This window comes from Cynocephalus volans, chromosome 9, assembly GCF_027409185.1.
Source record: "Cynocephalus volans isolate mCynVol1 chromosome 9, mCynVol1.pri, whole genome shotgun sequence".
Lineage (NCBI taxonomy): Eukaryota > Metazoa > Chordata > Mammalia > Dermoptera > Cynocephalidae > Cynocephalus > Cynocephalus volans.
Genome location: NC_084468.1, coordinates 89,680,808 through 89,702,968, shown reverse-complemented (window position 1 = coordinate 89,702,968; position 22,161 = coordinate 89,680,808). Strand labels below are relative to the sequence as shown.

At 34.5% G+C, this 22,161-nt stretch overlaps 1 protein-coding gene across 3 annotated transcripts in view; it reads left to right on the top strand.

Annotated features, from left to right (window-relative positions):
• SLC9B2 (solute carrier family 9 member B2) overlaps positions 1-22,161 on the top strand; it is a 57,081-nt gene that overhangs the window by 32,962 nt on the left and 1,958 nt on the right. The window contains exons 8-13 of one of the 3 annotated variants that reach the window (XM_063108215.1): positions 958-1,064; positions 3,067-3,216; positions 12,107-12,215; positions 16,507-16,643; positions 19,500-19,723; positions 21,806-21,966. In XM_063108215.1, coding sequence (XP_062964285.1) covers positions 958-1,064; positions 3,067-3,216; positions 12,107-12,215; positions 16,507-16,643; positions 19,500-19,721 — 725 coding nt within the window. In that variant the 3' untranslated portion in view covers positions 19,722-19,723; positions 21,806-21,966. Of the gene's footprint in view, positions 1-957; positions 1,065-3,066; positions 3,217-8,237; positions 8,322-12,106; positions 12,216-16,506; positions 16,644-19,499; positions 19,724-21,805; positions 21,967-22,161 lie in introns of those variants that run through there. The other 2 variants (XM_063108214.1, XM_063108216.1) reach the window with 2 other exon arrangements.

Here is a 22,161-nt window from a genome sequence, read left to right as displayed (position 1 = left end):
TTTACACATTTATAGTAAATGTACTATAATAGCTTGAAAATAATGCTACTGTCACAGCTAGATGCTTTTAACAGTCACACCATTACCTAGCAGAGAGCTATCCTAGCTAAATAAAATGACTTCAGGGGTAATTTTTTTTTTTTTAAGTAAGGGAGATGACAACTATAGTAAGAAACCGCAGTAACTAGTTAGTACATTTTTTTGTTAGAACAGTCTGTTAAGAAACTGTGTGGAACAATCTTAATATGATTTTCTGTGTAATGTGCTAACAAGGGCTTTTTAAATTAAAAGTTTCCAAAATCCTGTAGGATCTGAGGGAAAACGCAGGTCAACTTAACTTTATATTACAATAGTTCAAAGAAGCTAAATAACGAATACAGATTCTTCTAAGAACAATATCAAAAATAATTTTGTTTTTAGATTTATTTTTAGAATAAACATTTAGCAGGAGTATGTCCCTTGCACTCATTGTAGTAAGAAGATTCTTCATTTTAATTGCCAAATTCTTAAATTATTGTATTCTGTATATATCAGAGCTACTAAAATCAATGTACATTTATTGTTAAAAAATCAGGCTGTTAAGTGGTAATTTGAAAACTAAATCTATCTACTCATCTGACCTATACATATAATATAGTAGAACAAATTAGCTCTGGATTATGAATTTTGTCTTTCATAATATTTTAGGCCCCTTAAGGAGAATTTTATTGAATTAAACATATGAAAAATTACATAAATCATACCTTATGCCTGTGTTGAAATTTGTCTCCAATAATATGCATGCCTTTCTTATGAGATGGGCCCATTTTATTAGACATTTTAAGCCACATGTATTTAAGAATGTGAAGAGCAGGAAAGGTCTCTTTATATGCTTTATTTTGATGATTATAGAGTCAAGCTCGTATATTTACGAATTTAGAATTCTGTCTGAAGTTTTTCTTTTTATGTGTTTTCCAGGCTCTACAGTTTTTAATGTCCTCAAAGGACTTTTGGAGGTGGCGATTGGTGTGGCAACTGGATCTCTTCTTGGATTTTTTATTCAGTACTTTCCAAGCAGTGACCAGGTAAAAGAAATAATCTGTGGAAAGTCATGCTCTAAAATGTCATTGGAAAAACATTCTAGAACACTTTCCTCAAAACCGGATATGAAGAACACATTCGAGAAAATGGTCTCCCATTTTAAAATTGCTTACTGCTATATTAGTGCTGTCCATGAGATTTATGAAGAGGGTTAAATATATAAGATTTCAATGTAGTCCTGGAATTTTTTTCTCTAATTTATATTCTGTACATTTCAAATTTCACTGTAAAACATATAGAAATCTTTTATTTCTACAAATTGGCATTATTTTGAAATTTCAGAGCATTGAAGGGAATAAGAAACTTAACTAAAAAGGAACTGTAATTAAGAAAATTAATATTTTTATGATCAGAGTGTACGTTGATTTGAATTTTTATTATGTTCAAAAAACTCCAAGTAAAATCATCTGTAAAAGAGTTTATTAATGCATAAAAGAAAATTATAGGATTATTCTAATTATACAACAAAACAAAGAGAAAGATGATAGCTTACATTCTGTTTCTTACTGTTTATCAAATGATGTGGTAAGTACTATAAAGTCATCATCTAGTACCGCTCTGTTCAGTACAGCAGGCACTAGGTACAGGTGGCTATAGCAGATACAGAACAATTCCATAGATGGTGCAGACATAGAATGTCTCCATCATCACCAAATATTCTATTGGGAAGTGCTGGTCTAGTGCAATCCATACAGCAATCCATAAAGAGAGTACTATTAACATGACCATTTTGCTGATGAGGAAATTGAGACTTAGGCAAGATAAGTGACTTGAACTAGGTCACAAAACTTGAAAGCAGTGAAGGTGAGAATGAACTCAGGTGATCCACTTCCAGAACTTTTATTTTTACTTTTTTAAAAAATTTTTAACAGCTTTAATGTATATTTTTACATATCAAAATTAATCAATTTCAAGTGTACAACAACTTAATTTTTACTAATCACTCATGTTGTGACCATCACCATAAATCAATTTTAGAACATTTTCATTCCTCATGCCCATTTATAGTTAATGTTCCCAACCTTGGCCCCAGGCAACCACTAATCTACTTTCTGTCTGTATAAATTTGCCTTTTCTGGACATTTTGATAATGTGATAATATAATATGTCATGTTTTGTAACTACCCTTTTTCACCTAGCATAATGATTTTGAGGGCCATCGATGATGTGTCATGTGTCAGAACTTTCTTTTTTATTGCCAAATAATATCCATTGTACAGATATGTCACATTTTGTTTATCCATTCAGCAGCTGATGTACGTTTAGGTTGTTTCCTGTTTTTTGCTATTATCAATAATGCTTCTATAAACATTCATGTACAAGTCTTTGTAGAAATGTGTTTTCCAGGACTCAATTTTAAAGACCTACTTTCTAAAGTGCTCAAAAAGTTTAAAAGGCTGAACAGGCAAAAATAAAGGGAGACAAGTATACAATTCTTCGACTTTAAAACAACAACAGCAAAAACTACTCAGTCTATAGCCTCTTACAGCTTCTTGGTATTGAAGAATTTAGAAAGACAAACTAAGGGAGCATCAAATCAAATTAAAGAGCAAACAGCCTGAAAATGATAGAGATATGATATTTTTAACTGTCACAAAATCCTTATGATGTAAATGCTTTCAATGAGGAAACAAAGCTTGGAGAGGTTAAATAATGTAGCCACTACATATGCCAATGATGTAAAAAATATAGAATTTTAACCCTGGTCTATCTGGCTCCAAAGTCCGTGCACTTTTTTCTGCTACTCCATTAAGCCCTGTGAAATTCTGCATTGATAACTGCAGAGTAAGAGAACTTGTGTTCCTGAAAAATGAACCTACAATCGTACATATACTAACTCTGCTTTTGTTAAGGAAAAGAAAGTAAATGTTATTTCATGCATTCCAACATTTATATTTTCCTCTAAATCCTGGGAATGGAAAAATGAATCATTAAAAATCAGTTATTTGACATAATTAAGCTAATCAACTTTTTTTCTTCCTAAAGAGAAAACTTGTGTGGAAGAGAGCATTCCTTGTTTTGGGGTTCTCTGTGCTAGCTGTGTTCAGCAGCGTGTATTTTGGTTTCCCTGGATCAGGAGGACTGTGCACATTGGTCATGGCTTTCCTTGCAGGCATGGGATGGAGCAGCAAAAAGGTGAATTTCATTTTAAGTTCTTCTGCTCATGACTTTTTTCTAATCAGATTAATTTTTCTTTCTAGATACTTTCTTAACATCAAGATAATAAAATATTTTAATCACAAGAGCTATTTTCTATGCATCTAAAAATGTACACTCAATGCACATAGGCATATCCTTTTTTCCCCTTACATACCAATCTAAAACTTGATGTCTTTACTTAAAATATATTAAGGTCATACCACCACAGTGCCTTCCTTATTCTTTGTAATGGATGTAGAGTTTTGCTTTGCATTGTATACCATACTTTATTTTACCAGTCTCTTACTAATAAACATTTAGTTGTTTTCTGCTAAGACAAACAGTGCTTCAGTAAAATATGCTTACCTATACCATATTTTATAAACTCTTAAGACATTTTCAATTCTAAAAAACACCATTATTTTATATACCACCAAGAAGGAAAAAAATATCTTTGAGTTTATCTATAGGATAAATTTCTAGAAATAGGATTCCTCCAGGAAAGAGTATGCATATTTATACTTTTGATAGTATAAGTTTGCCCTTTTAAAAAGCTGTACCAGTTTACATTTCCACCGATAGTATGTGAGAGGATCTGTTTTCTTGATCTGAGTATTTTCAGTCTTCAAATATTTTGCTAATCTGATAGATGAAAAATGTATCTCGTTATGGTTTGCATTTCTTTACTAGTAAAGCTAATCATTTGTTCATATGATTACTAGCCAGTTTATTCAAAAGCCTTTGCCCACTTTTATAAGGCTGTTTTGATTTCTCTTACTGATTTTCAAAAACAAGCATTCATTTTTTAGTGTGTATTATAGAAATTAGCTGGTTGCCATTTATTTTAATTTCCAGATTTATTTTTATAGATTTGAACTTGACAGGATCATATTCTATTCTGCTTAATGAAGTTTAGGTTGGTGACCTAAACTAAATGTTGCTATGTCATTTTGGAATAATCTTATAAAACTTGGAAGACAACCATCATAGAAGTAGAGAGTATAATGATGGTTACCAGAGACCAGAAGGGGAAAGAGGATTAGGGGGAGATGGTAAAGGAAGTGGTGGATTAATGGGTGCAAAGCTATGCTATCTATTCTAGGTGAATCAACATTCAGTATACTCATATATTGAAACAACACACTGTACCTCACAAATATGTACAAATAAATCTTAAAATTAAAAAAAAACTTGAAGACAACTGTTCAAAATAATTGAACTTAAATAACTAAAATAATTAAATAAATAATTAAAATAATGCCACATGGGAAAATAGGTGAAGGTTATAAATCGTGCAGTTAGATACATAATCACACTTCTGTGGCCATCTATTAGAGACAGAATTTCATTGTGGGTAAATAGCATTCAAATAGAAAGCTATCACTTTATAAGATGTAATTATAACATTAGGACAAGTATGATTGTGAATCATCTCACTTTAAAAGAGGGATGGGTTGGTAGAGCTGCCTGGAGCTTCATGTCCAGAAGGGTATTGAGCCCATAGGAACGTGGTCTGAGATGGATTGGGCTTGGGGTAAAGGGGAGAATTTCTTTTAATCCCTGCTCTAGGTACTAGATGGGCAGGCACCTAGGTTTGCTGCCTGTTTTCCTGGAGGCTTAGCTTAGTTCAGGTCTTTTCTTTTTTTTGGTCTTTTTTTGTTTGTTTTTTTTTTAGGAGCACCTATATTATCATATCAACTTTTATTTTCTGATTTCAAGTAACTCAACGTTCAACAAGAGCAAAGGAAAAAGGGAAACTTCCTAGAATAAATCGGGCACTCTTATCATCCCTCATATCTCATAAATACTTGCTGTTATCAAAACATTTGTTTTCCCGTGGCTTCACTTTCCTTGTGGGCTCTGGCAAGGCTCTCACCCACCACTGGTCAGTCTTCTGTCTAACCTCAGCTCAAGACAAAGGAATGTGCTGCCCCCCTTGCTTCTCTCTAAGGACTTAGAGCTGCCTGTCTTCCTTCCCAGCCTGGGCTGCTGACTAATGTACCCAGCTCTTTGAAGCCCTCTAATCTACTTTTTTGCCCCAGGACAAAGAGGCCACTTAGTGAAGGGATGCTACTGTATTTGCATTGAGACCCCTTGTCCAAAGATCTGGGAAGTTTGACGGACATTAGCATTTTACACACTGCCCCTTCTTTTTTTTTTTAATCTTTTTTTTATTATTGAAATATAATTGATAGTACATATTTGTGGGATACAGAATTGACTATCAATATTTGTGTACAATATGTGATAATCAATCAGTATAATTAGCATATTCATCATTACAATACGTAATCATTCATTGTGTCCATTAACCAATTTCTCACTGACCCCCCTCCCCTCCTCCTTTCCCATCTCTAGAACCATAGTTCTGTTCTCTCCTTCTGAAAGTTCAGAGTATTATTGTGATTGTTTCTTTCTTTCTTTCTATCTATCTTTCTTTCTTTCTTTCAGCTCCCATTTATGAGTAAGGACACATGGAATTTCTCTTTCTGTGCTTGGCTTATTTCACTTAACGTGATTTTCTCCAGGTTCATCCATGTTGCAGTGAATGTCAGAATTTCATTCTTTTTTATGGCTAAGTAGTATTCCATTGTGTATATATGCCATATTTTCCTCACCACAACATTACCTTAACTTCTTAACGGTAACCTTCTTTCAGCATTAAAAAAATATTTAATAAAGAGAATATTTTTAAAAATAAAGTTTATTTCTGAGTATGAAAGCCATATATGCTCACTGTTGAACTTTGGAAGCTTTTTTTTTAAAGACAGAGAAAAATCATCTATAATTCTATCACCTAAAACCAACAGCTCTGTAACTATTTAAATATTTTGGTTTATTTCATTTATGCAAAAAGAAAGTTCTCAAATATGCTTGTAGTAAATTTCTTCAAATAGAATTTTTACAGGTAAATGCTTTCTGTTGTCACTTCTTAAAATTTTTCAAAAATTAAAACCAGCTCATTATATTATACTGTCATGGATAAAAAGAGGGAAGGGATCTAATAAATTTTTGTTGTTACTCTGTATGGCTCTGTGCTAGGCACTAAGTGGATATTCTCTCACAAAAAAAATCTTTGAAAAAGTATTATAGCAGTTTCTACTTAAAAGAGACTGTAAGTCAGAAAGACTTAAATAACATGTCCAGGGTCACAAAATTAGAAAGTGGCACTGAGCTTAAATCCAACTAGTACTATCCTATAATACAACTGCAGCATTATTGTGCAGGGCACATTTTTATATTTTGATATCTATTTTAGTAACCCATACCAAGTATATTAAAAATATTATAATTCTAAACTTTGCAATTTAAAATTGTCTCTAAATTCATAAATTATAGGATAAAAAGAATAAACAATAAGAACTATATCATTCAGAATAGAGCATAATAGACTAGTTTTAGCAACAGAGAAATCAAAGGGAGACTGATGCCTACTGTAAGTGAGCATTGACTATGGACATAGAAAGAAGAGGGGAAGGGATACTTTGATAATTTCTAATTACACTGTTCTTCAGAAAAACTATAATGTGAGTTATGCAGAAAAGACATTATAAAGCATTGTTCTCTTTGTCTGCATTTGCCATGACTTTGCCTGAATTGCCCCCAGCCCGGCTGATTACAAAAAAGATTAATCCCACACCCAGGAAGAGAACTATTAACATTTTTTTCATATTTATTATCTTGCTAATTACTATATGTCTCTCTTTATACACACTCACACACACACACACACACACACACACACACACACACACACACACACACACACACAGATGTACCAGAACTCCAATGTACCATAGGTTTTTTTCCCACCATTCCTTTATAGCTTTAGATTTATTTTCCAGTCTCTCCTATTTTACAGTATGCTGAAATACAATTTATGATCATTTCCTTAGGGCAGATTCCAACAGTAAAATTTGGGAGTCAAATAATATGAACATTTTGAGGTTTTTGGCACATATTGCCAAACTGCTTTCTAGAGTTGTAGCCATTTATTTTTCCACCAGTAATACATCATTTACGTATCTCATTACAACTTCATCAGCTTAGAATAGTGTTTCTCAAACATTAGCATGCATCAAATATGCATAACTGGAAAATATGATGTTGATGGGGTGGAAAGGGGGAGAGGGAGGTCAGTAAGGGGGGAATTGGTAAAGGGCCACAAAAATCAACTACATTGTGTAACAATAAATAAAATAATAAATTTAAAAATAAATACATAAAATAAAATACATAGCGACTAAAAGGGAAAAAAAATAATTACCTAGAAGGCTTGTTAAATTAGAGTGCTGCCAAGAGTTGGAACCAGCCCAAATGTCCATCATCGGATGAGTGGATACGGAAAATGTGGTACATCTACACAATGGAATACTACTCAGCTATAAAAAAGAATGAAATACTGCCATTTGCAACAACATGGATGGACCTTGAGAGAATTATATTAAGTGAGACAAGTCAGGCACAGAAAGAGAAATACCACATGTTCTCACTTATTGGTGGGAGATAAAAATAAATAAATAAATTCACACACACACACACACACAAAAACCAGGGGAGAGAAGAAGACATAACAATTACAATTCCTCGAAGTTGACAGGACAAGCGAACAGAAAGGAAATTGTTGGGTGGGAGCGGGGAGAGGGAGGAGGGAGGGAGGTTTCGGTAATGGGCCACAATAATCAAGCACATTGTAAATCGACAAAATAAATAAATAAATAAAAATAAAGATATACGAAGTAAAAAAAAAAAAAAATTAGAGTGCTGGGCCCTACCCTCAAATTTCTGATTTAGGCAGATTATGGTGGGGCTTAATAATTTGTACTTCTAACAAAAGTCCAGGTGAGTCTGAGGATCACACTGTAAACTACTGACTTAAAATATTATTGTTTTTATTGTTTAGCCATACGGATAGGTAAAAAATGGTATCTTGTTTTCTTTTATGTTTCTTTGATTAACAATGAAATTGAACAGTTTTTCATGTTTAGCCTCTTGTATTTTTTCTTTTTCCTTGATAGGTCTTTTGTCCATTATCTTCTGAAGCATGATGTGTTCATTATCTGTAAGATACACACACACACCCCTCCATATATAATATTAGCCCTTCGTGACTTTTTATATTGTTCATTTTTAACACTTAGATATCTTATATTTTCACATAGTCAGATGTCTTATTATGAGCTTTCCTCTGTAGTTTTATTGTTTCTCAAAGATCTCTGTCTCAGTGAAATCTTGCATATGTTATCTCATTTATTCTTAACAATAACCTTGAAAAGTGGATATGAGGCCCATTATACAAATGAAGACACCTAGGTTTACAGATATAAATAAATTACCTAGGGTCAAAAAGCTAGTAAGTGGCAGAGCCAGGATGAGAATACATCATTTGAGTATATCAAAATGGCTCCCTAAAAAAAGGAAAGAGAACTAGTAATGTTCATTGAATCCGTTACGTGGCAAGCATTCTTCATATCTTTCCTCATTTAACATTCAGGAAAATTCTTAGTTCTGGAGACACCAAATCAATGAGTTCAGAGTTTGAATTCCTTTTCTTCCTTTGTTCTGTAGTAATGACACAGGGTCTAAGAGCTCAGACTACTCGGGTTAATCTTAACTCTACAATTTAATAGGTGTATGACCATGTACAAGTTATCTAACTTCTCAGTCTTCATTTCCTTTTCTCTAAAATTGGAAATGATAATAGCAACTTGATAGAGTGGAGGATTAAGCTATATAAAGCACTTAGCTAAGTGCTTAGTCACAGAATACACTCAGTAAATATTAGCCTTTATTATTTTTATACCTACTTCCTGAGCAGCATGATATACTAAAAAGAGCATAAGATTTTTAAAATGGAGTTTGGGATTCCAATCTCAATTCTACCATTTTCTAGCTGTGTAATCTCAAACAAGTCATTTGCCTTCTCTAATACTGTTTTCTCAATAAAATGAAGACAATCATATCTTTAAAAATTGTTGTGACTATTATGTGGGGAAATGGAAATGACACTCTTGTAAACTCTACAGTACTATAGCAGTTTTCTTGTTGAGTTGTTATACTTTGAAAAGCTGAAATATTTTATAAAATTCGTTTATATCTGTAGTTTTCTGATATTTCTTATTTTTCTGCTTGGTGTTCTTTATGATCATTAATCTTATCATTTGTTGTATTTAAATGCACTCACCTTTTAAAAGCCTCTTTCATCTATTTTTCCATTTTTCAGTCCAGTGCTTCTTCAAATGACCTTTATAGTTATGGGATTTTTTTCCTGATATATTTTGGATTTTCTGGATCTTGAAATGTTCTCTCTAAGAAGAGAAGTATCAACTTAAGTAGATAATTAACTCATGATAAAACCTATTTCTCTTAACTTTCTCCTTTCGTCCATCCTTGAAAGTGATTTATATTTTTGAAGATAATGGTGCATGCAGATGTGTAAAGTGACCTTAATTTTCAAAGGACAACACAGTCTTCCTTACCCTGGGCTCTTCTTTTTTTATACTTAGCCTATTGAATGACTCCATTTTCTTTATAAACAAATTGATTTTAGTTTTGACATTATGAAAAAGCCATAAGAAGACACATTGTGACTCTTCTCCCATTTTTAAGTTTTGTAATGTATAAACCCATGTCTGATATTCAACTAGTCTAAAGTGTTGTAATTAAAAAACGAACTGTGGCTTTTGTCTACAGTTTAGAAATAAAAATAATTTGAAAGAGAAAACTCACTTGTAATTAGTGGGTGGCAGATTTGAACCTAAATCATTATCTGATTCCTTATAATGTGAAACGTAATTTTTTGTATGCTATAGGAAAAGAAATATTATATAAATCAACGAATTCTCTCACATATGCTCTCTCTCTTTCAACATTTATAAGCTAAATGGAAATAGAATCTTCATCCTAATAGACATACCAGAAATAATAAAAATGAAGAAAATAGAGAAATGTAATCCTCCTTTGTCAAACTGCTGAATATATATGGAATTTCAGGTTCCTAAAGATGTGTAATTGTAAGCATAAAAATGTCATCCAAAAATATAGATTCTTTTTAGTCAATTGAAAAAAAAAATTATTCAATGTAAATACTTAGACACTGTAAGGGTACCGCTAAATTACCCTCCAAAAAAACTATTAGTGATTTGCTCTCCTATCAATTAGTGAGAGTTTTCCTTACAATCTCACAAATTACTGGATATTAAAACAGTTTAGAATTTTTCCCTTGTGGTGGGCCTCCCAAAAAAAGGTTTATCATTCTAATTTGTGTTTCTCTGATTACTAAATTTGAGCATCTAAAGTATTTTGGCCACTGGCATTTCTTTATCTGTGAATTACTTGTGCATATACGTTGCCTATTTTTCTGTTAGGGTCTATGTCTTTTTCTTACTGATTGGCTAACACTACTTACTCTGTTATACATGGTACAAATATTTTCTTCTAATGCATCACTTTTTTTATTGGTTTATGGTTTCTTTTGCCACAAACATTTTAATTTTACTGTAGTCAATTGTGTCAGTATTTTCCTAAGATCTTTGCATTATATGCTATAAAGTTAGTACTTGTATCACTTAGTGTCCTATCAGGAAAACGAAATCACACAGTAACTAGTATAGGAAAGATTCATTATTAACCATATCAGGGATCAGAGTAACAGGGTATAGGCTAATAATAACTAAGAGATCACTAAAGAATATAGGAATAGCAGCTGTCAACACCTAAGGCTGTTACATAGAGCACCACCTTTCCACCTCTCCTCTACCCAATCCTGCCTGCAGAGCTGAGATCCAGACCTCGTTAGAACCTTGGTTCACCGAATGGTAGAGAAGTCACTGTGGTGCTGTGCCTGCCGAATTTGCTGGAAATCCACCCTCCAAATTGCAGAAAATCCGCCCTCTAGGATGCAAGGGGAGGTATCTTGCCCAAGAGAGTCTAATGTGAAACCGACCCAGGGGTATGCTGGGGAAAGCTGCTGGCCTCTAGATGCCAACCGCCTGCACTGTTGGAGAAGCCACCTGGGCTGCCAGAACCTGGTGCTGAAGGAACCAGTGCATGCTGTAGGATCCCGCTCAGAGGAGCCACAGAAACCTGGAAGAAAAGCACCTTCCGCTTGTATTACCTCTTCAGCGCCCTCTACTGACAAAGTTTAACATGGTGCTAGCTGGCAAAGGAGGAATGTATAAGAAGCCAAGCTCCATTTTCTCCTAAGCAGCGATGAAAGAGGAATTGGAGCTGAGGGGCAGTAATCTGATACCTGGCACAGCGCTTTACTATACCTGACTTTATTTTTGTACATGATTTGAGATAACATTAAACAGTATTTTTTTGTAAAGATAAAGTAAAATTGGAAACAATGTAAAGGTTCATCAATAATTATTGAATAAACTATGGTACTTCCATACCATAGATTACTATGCAGCAATAATGAGATGCATATCTAGATAAATGAACTAATATTATAAGTTCTCTAAATCGTATTGTTTAGTGAAAGTTAACATAAAATTTTAAACTATAAAATATTACTATATATTATAATATGTACAAACACATGCACACACGCACATGCATACATGCAACGTGTTCAGACGTAGGAGTCCTAAGATTACTTTATGAGAATCTTTATAATTGACATCCATTTACAAACCAATACTTAGTATGCTAAAGCAGCTCATATATCTCAACTGTGTTAGAAATGTCTTCATGCAATTTTTTTGCTCTGTTCTAGTTAACTTCCTATTTATAGATGCCAAAGAAATAAAGCCTATCTCAGGTCAAATGACTCAAATTTCAAATTGGTAAAATTCTTGGTATTTGTAACTTCACATAATAAAAATGTGTGTGTGTGTGTGTGTGTGTGTGTGTGTGTGTGTGATGTTTGTTTTTCTTTTAGGCTGAGGTTGAAAAGATAATTGCAGTTGCCTGGGACATTTTTCAGCCCCTTCTTTTTGGACTGATTGGAGCAGAGGTATCTATTGCATCTCTCAGACCAGAAACTGTTGGTAAGACTTTCAAAGTGGTACTCTTGCTGATATCAACTCTTTTTATATTCAGTTGAACTATCTTCAGTAGGTAAGTGTTCAGTGGTTCCCATTGTCACAATTACATAAAAAGTTAATTATGATCTAAGTTTTTTAGAATAGTTGGTTAGAAAATAATGTTTGTCCACCTAAGACAGTAAACTTTATACCTTTAATATTGATTGAAATAGAAAAGTGACACTGCTGACCACCATCCAAAAAATTCAGGCCTTGGGCCGACCCCGTGGCTCACTCGGAAGAGTGCGGAGCTGGGAGCACAGCAGCGCTGCTACCATGGGTTCGGATCCTATATAGGGATGGCCGGTGCGCTCACTGGCTGAGTGCAGTGCATACGACACCAAGCCAAGGGTTGCAATCTCCTTACCGGTCACGAAAAAAAAAAAAATTCAGGCCTTAAAATTTTTTTCCAAGGACAAGAATGTTCATCTAGCCTTGTTCTGATCAAGGGCCAGAATTTTAAAGATAACTAGTTAGTTCTTTGTTATGTACCCATGGAATAGAAATGTTTGTTCATTCATTATTTTATTCATTCACATATTTAAAATTCGTTATATTAAAACTCTTGATTTATAGCACTGTACTTAAAAATTAATTTGCATACATATACTCATTATTTCCTCCTTTCCTCCTATCACTATATTCTTCCGTCTGTACTAGGAATCTCATCCCCTGCTACCACCTTCTAAATTCACATATAGATTCCTCTCCTTTTCTCATACATCTTCATATATTCTAGTCATAGCTTTTTCCTCTTCAGAATTTAAAGTCTTTAATCTCTCAAAAAAAAAAAAAAAAAAAGCCTTCCATTCTGACACATGCTACAACATGGGTGAACTTTGAGGATGTTATGCTAAGTGAAATAAGCTAGTCACAAAAAGACTAATACATTATGATTCTAGGTAATGGGTAGTTGTTGTTCAATGAATACAGAGTTTAATTTTTGCAAGATGAAAAAGTTCTGGAAATTGGTTGCATAATAGTGTGAATGTACTTAATGCTACTGAACTGTCCACTTAAAAATGATTTAGATGGCAAATGTTATGTGTATTTTAACTACAATTAAAAATAATATATAGTAAAATTAATGTTAAAAATAATATATGTACATAATACATATTATATACACAATACGTATCTCCTATCCCTTCTCCATTTCACTTCCCTAACACCTATTATGCCAACTCTCTCTTCCTCTTTTCAAATTTTTCAAAAGAATTGACTACATTCTCCTTTTACACTTCAGTTCCTATTACCTTCCTTAATACATTTTGGTCCAGTTTGTGCCTGATCACATAAACAACCATGCTGTCACCCAGGTTATATTGCTAAATCCAGTCTTTGTATTACTTGATCTCTCCACAGCGTTTGGTGCTATTGACCTTTTAAATCACCCTTTTACATTGAGTTCTGAAACTTCATATTTTCCAAAGCCTTTTGAGTCCTTCTTTAAACCATATCAAGATTAAATGCCACTCTTCATCAAAGTTCTTTCCACGGCCTTCTATGCTTCTCATTCTATATCACTTCTCTGACTTTGTCTACACCAGTTATGTCAATTATAAACTATATAATTCGAAAATATTTATCACTAAGTCAGTATATCCACTCGCTGATTGGATATCACCTCTTGTATGTCCTAAAAAACTTCAGATTCAGTATGTTTAAAACTTCCTCATCATACTCTCCCCAAACCTTCAATGTTTCCTTCTGAGAATGGTATCAACTCTTTGTATCTTGTACTTCAGGTAACAGATACTTTTGAGTACCTACCAACCTGGGAGAAATACCCTTCCACAAAGAGCCACAAACCTTTTCCATATAGAAAAAATGTTGCAGATTCACAACAGAACCTCCTGTTAAGGTTTATCTGTTGTTTTACCAGCCCTCTGAACTTGAGAAAGTTATTTACCCCTTCTGAACTTCAGTTTTTGCAACTGTAAGATGGGACTAATCAGCCCACAGCTTGTAAGGATTAAGTAAAATAATGCACTTAAAATTCAGTGTAGCACCTGGCACAGGATAAACACTCAACAAATGTTGCTTTCCAAAAATCACCCTAATACTCAGAAGTCACCTTGGCCCATGCCATTCTCAGGTCCAGTAGCTTGCAGCAGCCCTAGTCACAATCCCTTATTTTGCACACCAAGATGAACTTGTCTTTATCAGCAAGGACTGAATGACGTAGCTGTGTATTATGTTAATATATATCAATACGTGTTGTAGATTGCCAGTGTCAATTCTAATTGGTCAGTGCCCAGCCAGCTCTGTCTGATTGGCTGATTCCCTCTGTACTAACTGATAAATATTCTGAATATTACCTCTGGTCTTATACTCTGTAAAGAATTCTCAACTACTTTGATGAAAATATTATTTTTTCCTTTTCCTACACCCTCTTACCAGTTTGTTTATAGTTTTCACTTACCATATAGTATATGAATTAGTTGTTTATGTTTTTCTTCCTCTGACTTTGGGCTCATAGACAAAGTCTGTACATTATACATTTTTGTGTACCCAGTACCTAGTTTAAAGCTTATTATGCATTATATCATTTAATAAATTCTTACTAAATAAACACATGGAAGAAAGTGTTGTTCTTCCTACGAAGCATAAGAGATGTAACATTCTGATCTCCTTTATAAGAATTCAAATATGTTTAATTAATTTCTGGTTTTTGGCGCAGTCCACGCCATGGCAGGATCCTAAAGGAGTCAGCTTGGGCTGCCCTCTCCAAGTTGGCAGGACTGCCGGAGGGAGAGCTGTTGGCAGGGCTGCAGCTACGAGCACTTGCTACAACCATAAGGATCTCTGCCTTGGCATAGTGGTACTGCTTTTACTTTTTCTCTTTTGATATTTTGGTTAGTGTGGCAGTTCTCTGAATTCCCAAAAGATTATAAAAATAACACAAATGATTATGCAGTCATTGAACTAAACATTCCCACAGAGGATACAAGTAAATTGGACAATTTAAAATTATCCCCTTATGATAAATTGACCACACCAACACACGTTCCAAAAGCACCGCTCATGACTAAATATGAGCTGCAGCCTAATGTAAGTTGGCAAACATCATTTACTGGAGATTATATTAATGGCAAGAGAATGGTTGGCATTAATTAGAAATTATATGATTGGGACAAATTAAGTATATGGGAACAAAACTGTAGAACCCCTTTACTTGGTGGTATCCAGTTTTAAATAAATCATTAAGAATTAGATATTGGAATAAAAATATATGCTGTAAAATTATTAAACCTGCAAAATTAGACCTAAGAGGTAAATGTAACCGGTTTTGTGAGGGATAGTGCTGTGCACAATGACACTTTAACATTTAGATCAAGATTACAGGGCCACAGTCAATGCATAACCTTAAAATGTGCATGATAATGCTGCTCAAATATCCACTGTTCTTTTTACATTTGGTTCCCACCCTGTTAACAGGGTGGATATTAACCACAGCTTGCTAACAGAAAAAGGTCACAAGATAACTTCAAGACAATGAAGGGATGGTTTGCATCTGATAACCTGATTCTAGGAAGAAGCAGCTCGAGTTGATCACCTAAGATGTGCTGACCTCTAAAAAAGTTTCCTCCCTGCTTTTTTTTTTTTTTTTTTTTTTTTTTTTTTTTTTAAAAGATGACCGGTAAGGGGATCTTAACCCTTGACTTGGTGTTGTCAGCACCACGCTCAACCAGTGAGCGAACCGGCCATCCGTATATGGGATCCGAACCCGGGGCCTTGGTGTTATCAGCACCGCACTCTCCCGAGTGAGCCACGGGCCGGCCCCCCTCCCTGCTTTTTGGACTATTGATTTAAGCTTGCTGGTACAATAAAAATAGTACCCAAAACCCCCCTGCAGAGAAAAATCTAAATAAAAGGCATTGTCTCATGCTCTACTGGGCTCCAGCTGCAACATGCTGACAGCCCACAGAGAGAGAACGTGCATATTGATGCATTGAGTTCTCCGTCTGTGTTTGTTATTTTCACTGACTCCCTCTCCCTTTTCGGGTACCCACAACTTGACTGGAGCTGGTCTCTGGCAGGTTTTAATCTAGGGGAAACACCTTATTTTAAACAAATGGTCTGGTTGATCCTTAATATTAATTTTTTTATATATTATGCCTAACCATTTTTGTATTTTTAATTTTTAATATTTTAAAATTATTTCTGTTGATAGTATTTTGAATTAGTAACCGTGAAGTGAAATTGCTCCCCTAGCATTTCATTACTTCTAAAAATTGAATATTTCTTACAGGACTTTGTGTTGCCACCCTGGGCATTGCAGTATTGATACGAATTTTGACTACATTTCTGATGGTGTGTTTTGCTGGTTTTAACATGAAAGAGAAGATATTTATTTCTTTTGCATGGCTTCCAAAGGCCACAGTCCAGGTAATGATGGGTAGGATGGCTTAGTATTTTAACCGCTATTTTTACATGATACCTTGAAATATTGAATGAGAGCTTATTTAATTTTGGTGAAAACAAATAAAGTTGGACTTATGAAAAGAGTTTATACTAATCTACTCTTTACAAGTTTTATTTTTGGTATATTGATTCCTTAAATGTGACAGCTCATTTAAATTTCTTTAGATCAACAAAGTGCAAGAAAAAATCTAATAAATCCCTTCACCACAAGAAAGCAATAATAGCAGGAAGGAAGGGTTTGAATTTTTATCAGAGTTCTCTATATCGCCCAAAGTGAGAGTTGTTAACTCTTCATTTCAGTATCTTCCAGGAAGAGAGTGAAACAAGTAGCATGGCCCATCTTAATGTTTGAAAATACTTCAATGTCAACATGATTGATGACTAATTATGCTTAATCAAAGTCTTTATATACAATGTAGAAAAATAAAAAAGAAGATATATTGAAGGAATGAAAAAGAAGATATATTGAAAAACAACTCGGGGCTGGCCCATGGCTCACTCAGGAGAGCGTGGTGATGGTAACACCAAGGCCATGGGTTCGGATCCCATATAGGGATGGCCGGTTAGCTCACTGGGTGAGTGTGATGCTGACAACACCAAGTCAAGGGTTAAGATCCCCTTATCGGTCATCTTTAAAAAAGAAAAGAAAAGAAAAGAAAAACAACTCAGAAAATGCTTTATTGATTTCCTAGATTATTACTTGATATTAATTATGCAAAACTAACTGAACGTCCTCACAAATGTCTAACTTGCTTCACTCAAAATTTGTGCTCTCCAATGAACAAGTGATAAATAAAGCACTTATAGATAGGTGCTTGAAATTGTTGACAATGCAATTGGTAGAATACCTACAATTGCTAATTAAATTAGAAGTGTATGAATTATGTTTTGTCGCAAATTTAATATATCCCTTATTGTATTGTATATTTTCTGAAAAATTATATGAAACAAGATATAACTGTTCCATTCCTGATTATTTTGCAGTTACTTAAATATGCAAATTTCTATTTTTGTGGAATGAAAATCAGGTATTCTTAATTTAGGAGGCTTTGGGGGATGCGTATGCTCTGTAATTATATTCCAGATTTTATGTGGCTGTGGGCTTGCACATTATTCCAGAAAAGATGTCTGAGGCATAATAGCTAAGAATACTGTGAGAATAATGTACTACAATAAATGGAATTATTTTTCCCTAAAAGTATCTCTACTTCCACACTACTTCTGGTAACTTCTGTAGGTAAATTTCAAAATAATGACTCTAATAGTTTAGGTATGAAAGATTTGTTTCTAAACATTAAAATTTGAAAGATGGCACTTTCCTACCATCAAAGCAAATTTTAAAATAAAGAGAAATTATCTAGGACGTGTTGGATAATGTATGGCCTGTGGAAGCAAGTATTATATAGAATTTTCTTTTTTCTTTTGGCACTGCACAAAAAACAAGACTTTCTTATGTGTATATTTTCTGTATTAGTGTTTTTTAAACTTTTTTGGTCCATGGCCTACTATAAGAAATATATTTTAAACCACGACCCCAAAACATACATACATATACAATAGAGAACTGAAAGAGAAAGATACGTCATAATGTAATATGTGCAGTTCTTGTCAAGAATTCATTAAATGTCAAGTTTGTTATGGCACGGGGTAATCTGCAATAGTAAAGAGCCTCCAAATACAGAGCCTAAATGAGATAGAGTTTTATTTCTCTCCCACCAACAGTCCAGGATGGGCATCCCAGCGCTGGTAGAGTGACTACCATACTCAGCATGTGCCTCCCATCCATGGGTTCAACTTTCACCATTTCTCATCCAGTGGGAAGGGAGAAAAGAACAAGATATGTATGCCTGTTCCTTTTCAGGGAACAATCTACACATAGCTTTTATTACTTCCACTCACTTCTCTTAGATACACAGCTACATGTAGTTGCAAAAGAAGCTGAAAAAACAAAAGGTCTCTATTTGGAGAGACCAGCTAAAACTCAGGAGTTCTCTTATAGAAGAAAAAAAGGACAGTGAGATATTTGTGGACAACTAGTAGTCTCTGCCATTGTGTGTGATGCACATTGATATTTTCTCTTCTGTTTCACTATCTAGAGACTAACATTGTTCTGCTCTGTGGAATAAGGAGATAACCAGATTGATCAATATATTTTTTCCCCATGTGCACTGATAATATTGCATTTTGTCTTAAAAGAAAATGAGAATTTATATTATACTTTCTAATACATACATTTTAAATAAAACATTTCACCAACTCCTGAGACAAAGAGTTAGCCAAATACCTAATAAGATTAACTTCAGGTTTTAAAGGTACCTACCACTTTTATGTTTCATGATGTCTGTATTAGTTTAGACTATAAAGCAATACATATTTATTTAAAACTTCACCATCTTCAGTAAGTATCACTGCATTGTTTCCATCTTGTTCTTTCTTAATTCCAAATCCCTGAAGATAAAAGAATAAGACAACCAGTAACTTTCACCTTTACTTAGAAGAAATTTAGTACATAGAACTTTGCGTTATATTGAAGTAATATTTTGAGTCTATATTTGCCTCGTGTTTTGAAATGTATTTGCCTGATATTTATGTAACCCTACCTTATGCAGATAGGTACATATGAATCATCAGTCTGTCCTCATGCAAGGGCAAGGAGATTTTAGATAATCAAAACCAACTGCAGTACACTTTGAAAGAAGACGAATAGAACTTTTTTAATTGAGCAAAAGAGCAAGAATTTCTTTTTGCAAATGATACAACAATTCACTTTTTTATATGTGCTTGTCTTATGTTTCCAATTTTACCCTTAAACTTTTATAGGCTGCAATAGGATCTGTGGCTTTGGACACAGCAAGAGCACATGAAGAGAAACAGTTAGAAGCATATGGAATGGATGTTTTAACAGTGGCATTTTTGGCCATCCTCATCACGGCCCCAATTGGAAGCCTACTTATTGGTCTGCTGGGCCCCAGGCTTCTCCAGAAAGCTCAACATCAAAATAAAGAGGAAGAAGTTCAAGGAGAGACTTCTATACAAGTTTAGAGGTGAAAAGAGAGAATGCTGAACATAATGATTAGAAAGCTCCTACAAGAGGCTACTTTTATCAAAATGGATATTTAAATTTGTAATGTTTAAGCTGGAAACGTACTAGAACCAAAAGCCTGGCTGTTTCTTTAAACAGCATTTTTAGCCCTTTCCCTTTCCATGTGGGTGGTGATGTTCCAAGCCTTGAATTGTTTCTCTTCCCTTTTTGTTTTTAAACATCATAATGTAGTCCCTCAATTTCTACCTTACTTTGTCTGCTAATCTGCCTCTTCTCCATTTCTACCTCTTTTACTACCTTTCTGTGAATTATTGTAACTGATTGGTCCCACCAGAATTTTAAAGTACACTAAGTATCTTCATTGGTTCTTCCTTTTGCCCCATCTGGATGTCAAAAGACTTCATCCTATCCCCCAGCTGACCACCCGAGTCCTTCGTTCCAGCAGCCCATCTGAGTCTTTCTTCCCCTAGAAAGTGTTCTGATCTAGCCCTTTCTTATTTGTTTCTTGTGACCCACATCTTCAGGCTCTTCCAGTTCACTAGTTTAGAGATAGCTAATTTTCCAATATATGCTGGCTTCATAAATAGTATATTAATTGGGGTAATATAAGCTGCTCTCATGAAGAAACAAAAGATACAATGGTTGAAAGAAAATCAATTTTTATTTCCTTCTCCTGAATCTGGCTGTTTGGTTGATGCTGGCAGGATTTCTCTCCTCATGAGGTCTGTTCAGACACCCATATCCTTCTATCATGAAGCTCTGCTGTGCGCTAGCTTAGTACATGGGTTAAAGAGGATCTCTCCCATGTCTCCTTTCTAGCCCTCAGGAAGAAGGAAAAAAGAAAGTGCAAGTAATGCATCTCTCCTCTTACATTCTCTTGGTGATGACCATATCCAGCTGTGAGGAGGCTGAGCAGTGTTGTATCTAGCTAAGCATATGTATTCCTGGGTGGAATGAAAGATCTCGATGACAAAAGATACAATGGTTGAAAGAAAATCAATTTTTATTTCCTTCTCCTGAAACTGGCTGTTTGGTTGATGCTAGCAGGATTTCTCTCCTCATGAGGTCTGTTCAGACACCCATATCCTTCTATCATGAAGCTCTGCTGTGCCCTAGCTTAGCACATGGGTTAAAGAGGATCTCTCCCATGTCTCCTTTCTAGCCCTCAGGAAGAAGGAAAAAAGAAAGTGCAAGTAATGCATCTCTCCTCTTACATTCTCTTGGTGATGACCATATCCAGCTGTGAGGAAGCTGAGCAGTGTTGTATCTAGCTAAGCATATGTATTCCTGGGTGGAATGAAAGATCACATTTGGGGGCCAGAACTACCATTGTGTTGGGTGTTACCATCACTTAGTAGCATATTCTTGCATGTTAACAAATGTTTTTGAAAGACAGTACCTTAAACTAGAAGAGTGACTTCTATGGCAGGAATTTCATACATTGTGACATGCCAGCGAGAAAATACATAAGAAAGGCTTATCTGAAAGTCTTATTTGCATAGGTCACATTTTATCCCACTTAGCAACAGTCCATCTCTGTTTTTGTGTCTCACCCATAAGTTCCTTTTCACTCTAGGTCATCTCCTGCCTAGTTGCTAAAATAATCATGTTCAAATACAGTTTACAGCTTTTTATACACATATATATGTATACTTGAAGTGTTTATTACTTCTTGTCATATCTCATCTAAATTCTTTAATCTAGAATTCAAAGTTCAATGTAACCTTGACGTATATGTTAAATATGTATTGAATGAATTGTGAATATTCTAATACCACCAAGCCAATCTGCATAAAACCTGTCCATTCCTCTCTTCATACTGGTCCAGCCCTTTCTACCATGGCTTTCACCTCTATTCAAAACTAGTTTAATATTCACCTCTTCTAACTAGGCTTCAATTTTATGTTAGCCTACTCTGGTTGCTCTATGGTACTGTATTTCTTTAGTGTTTATGTTCTTAATTTGCACTGGATTAATTTAGATCAAAGAGCAGATGGGTATTTCAAACTGAACTTCATTGGTTAGGTAAAATTTGGTGGGGGTACCATAAACTTAATACTCCTCTGGTCCTCTACTTTTGCAGGTTCTGAAACTAGATACATTCAACAAACACTTATTGAAAGCCTTCTTGATCCAGGGACATCATCAAGACTAAACAAACGCTGTAAACACTTGTTCTTCAATGCCCTTTTTTTTCCCCTAGGGTCAGTGCTATACAGCTCCTTTCTGAGAAGTATTTTTTTTTTCCAGGCAGACTGATTAGGTTTCAGCTCTTTAAGTTATTGTCACATACCAGTATTTTTCTCTTTGGTATTAATCCCAAATAACCTTGATTGAACTTGGATTTCCCAAGTCCTCTGAATTTCCTCAGTCATACATTTGCAAATGATCTCATATATTAAATTCTTTAAAAATAGTGTTGATTATCTTTTATGATTA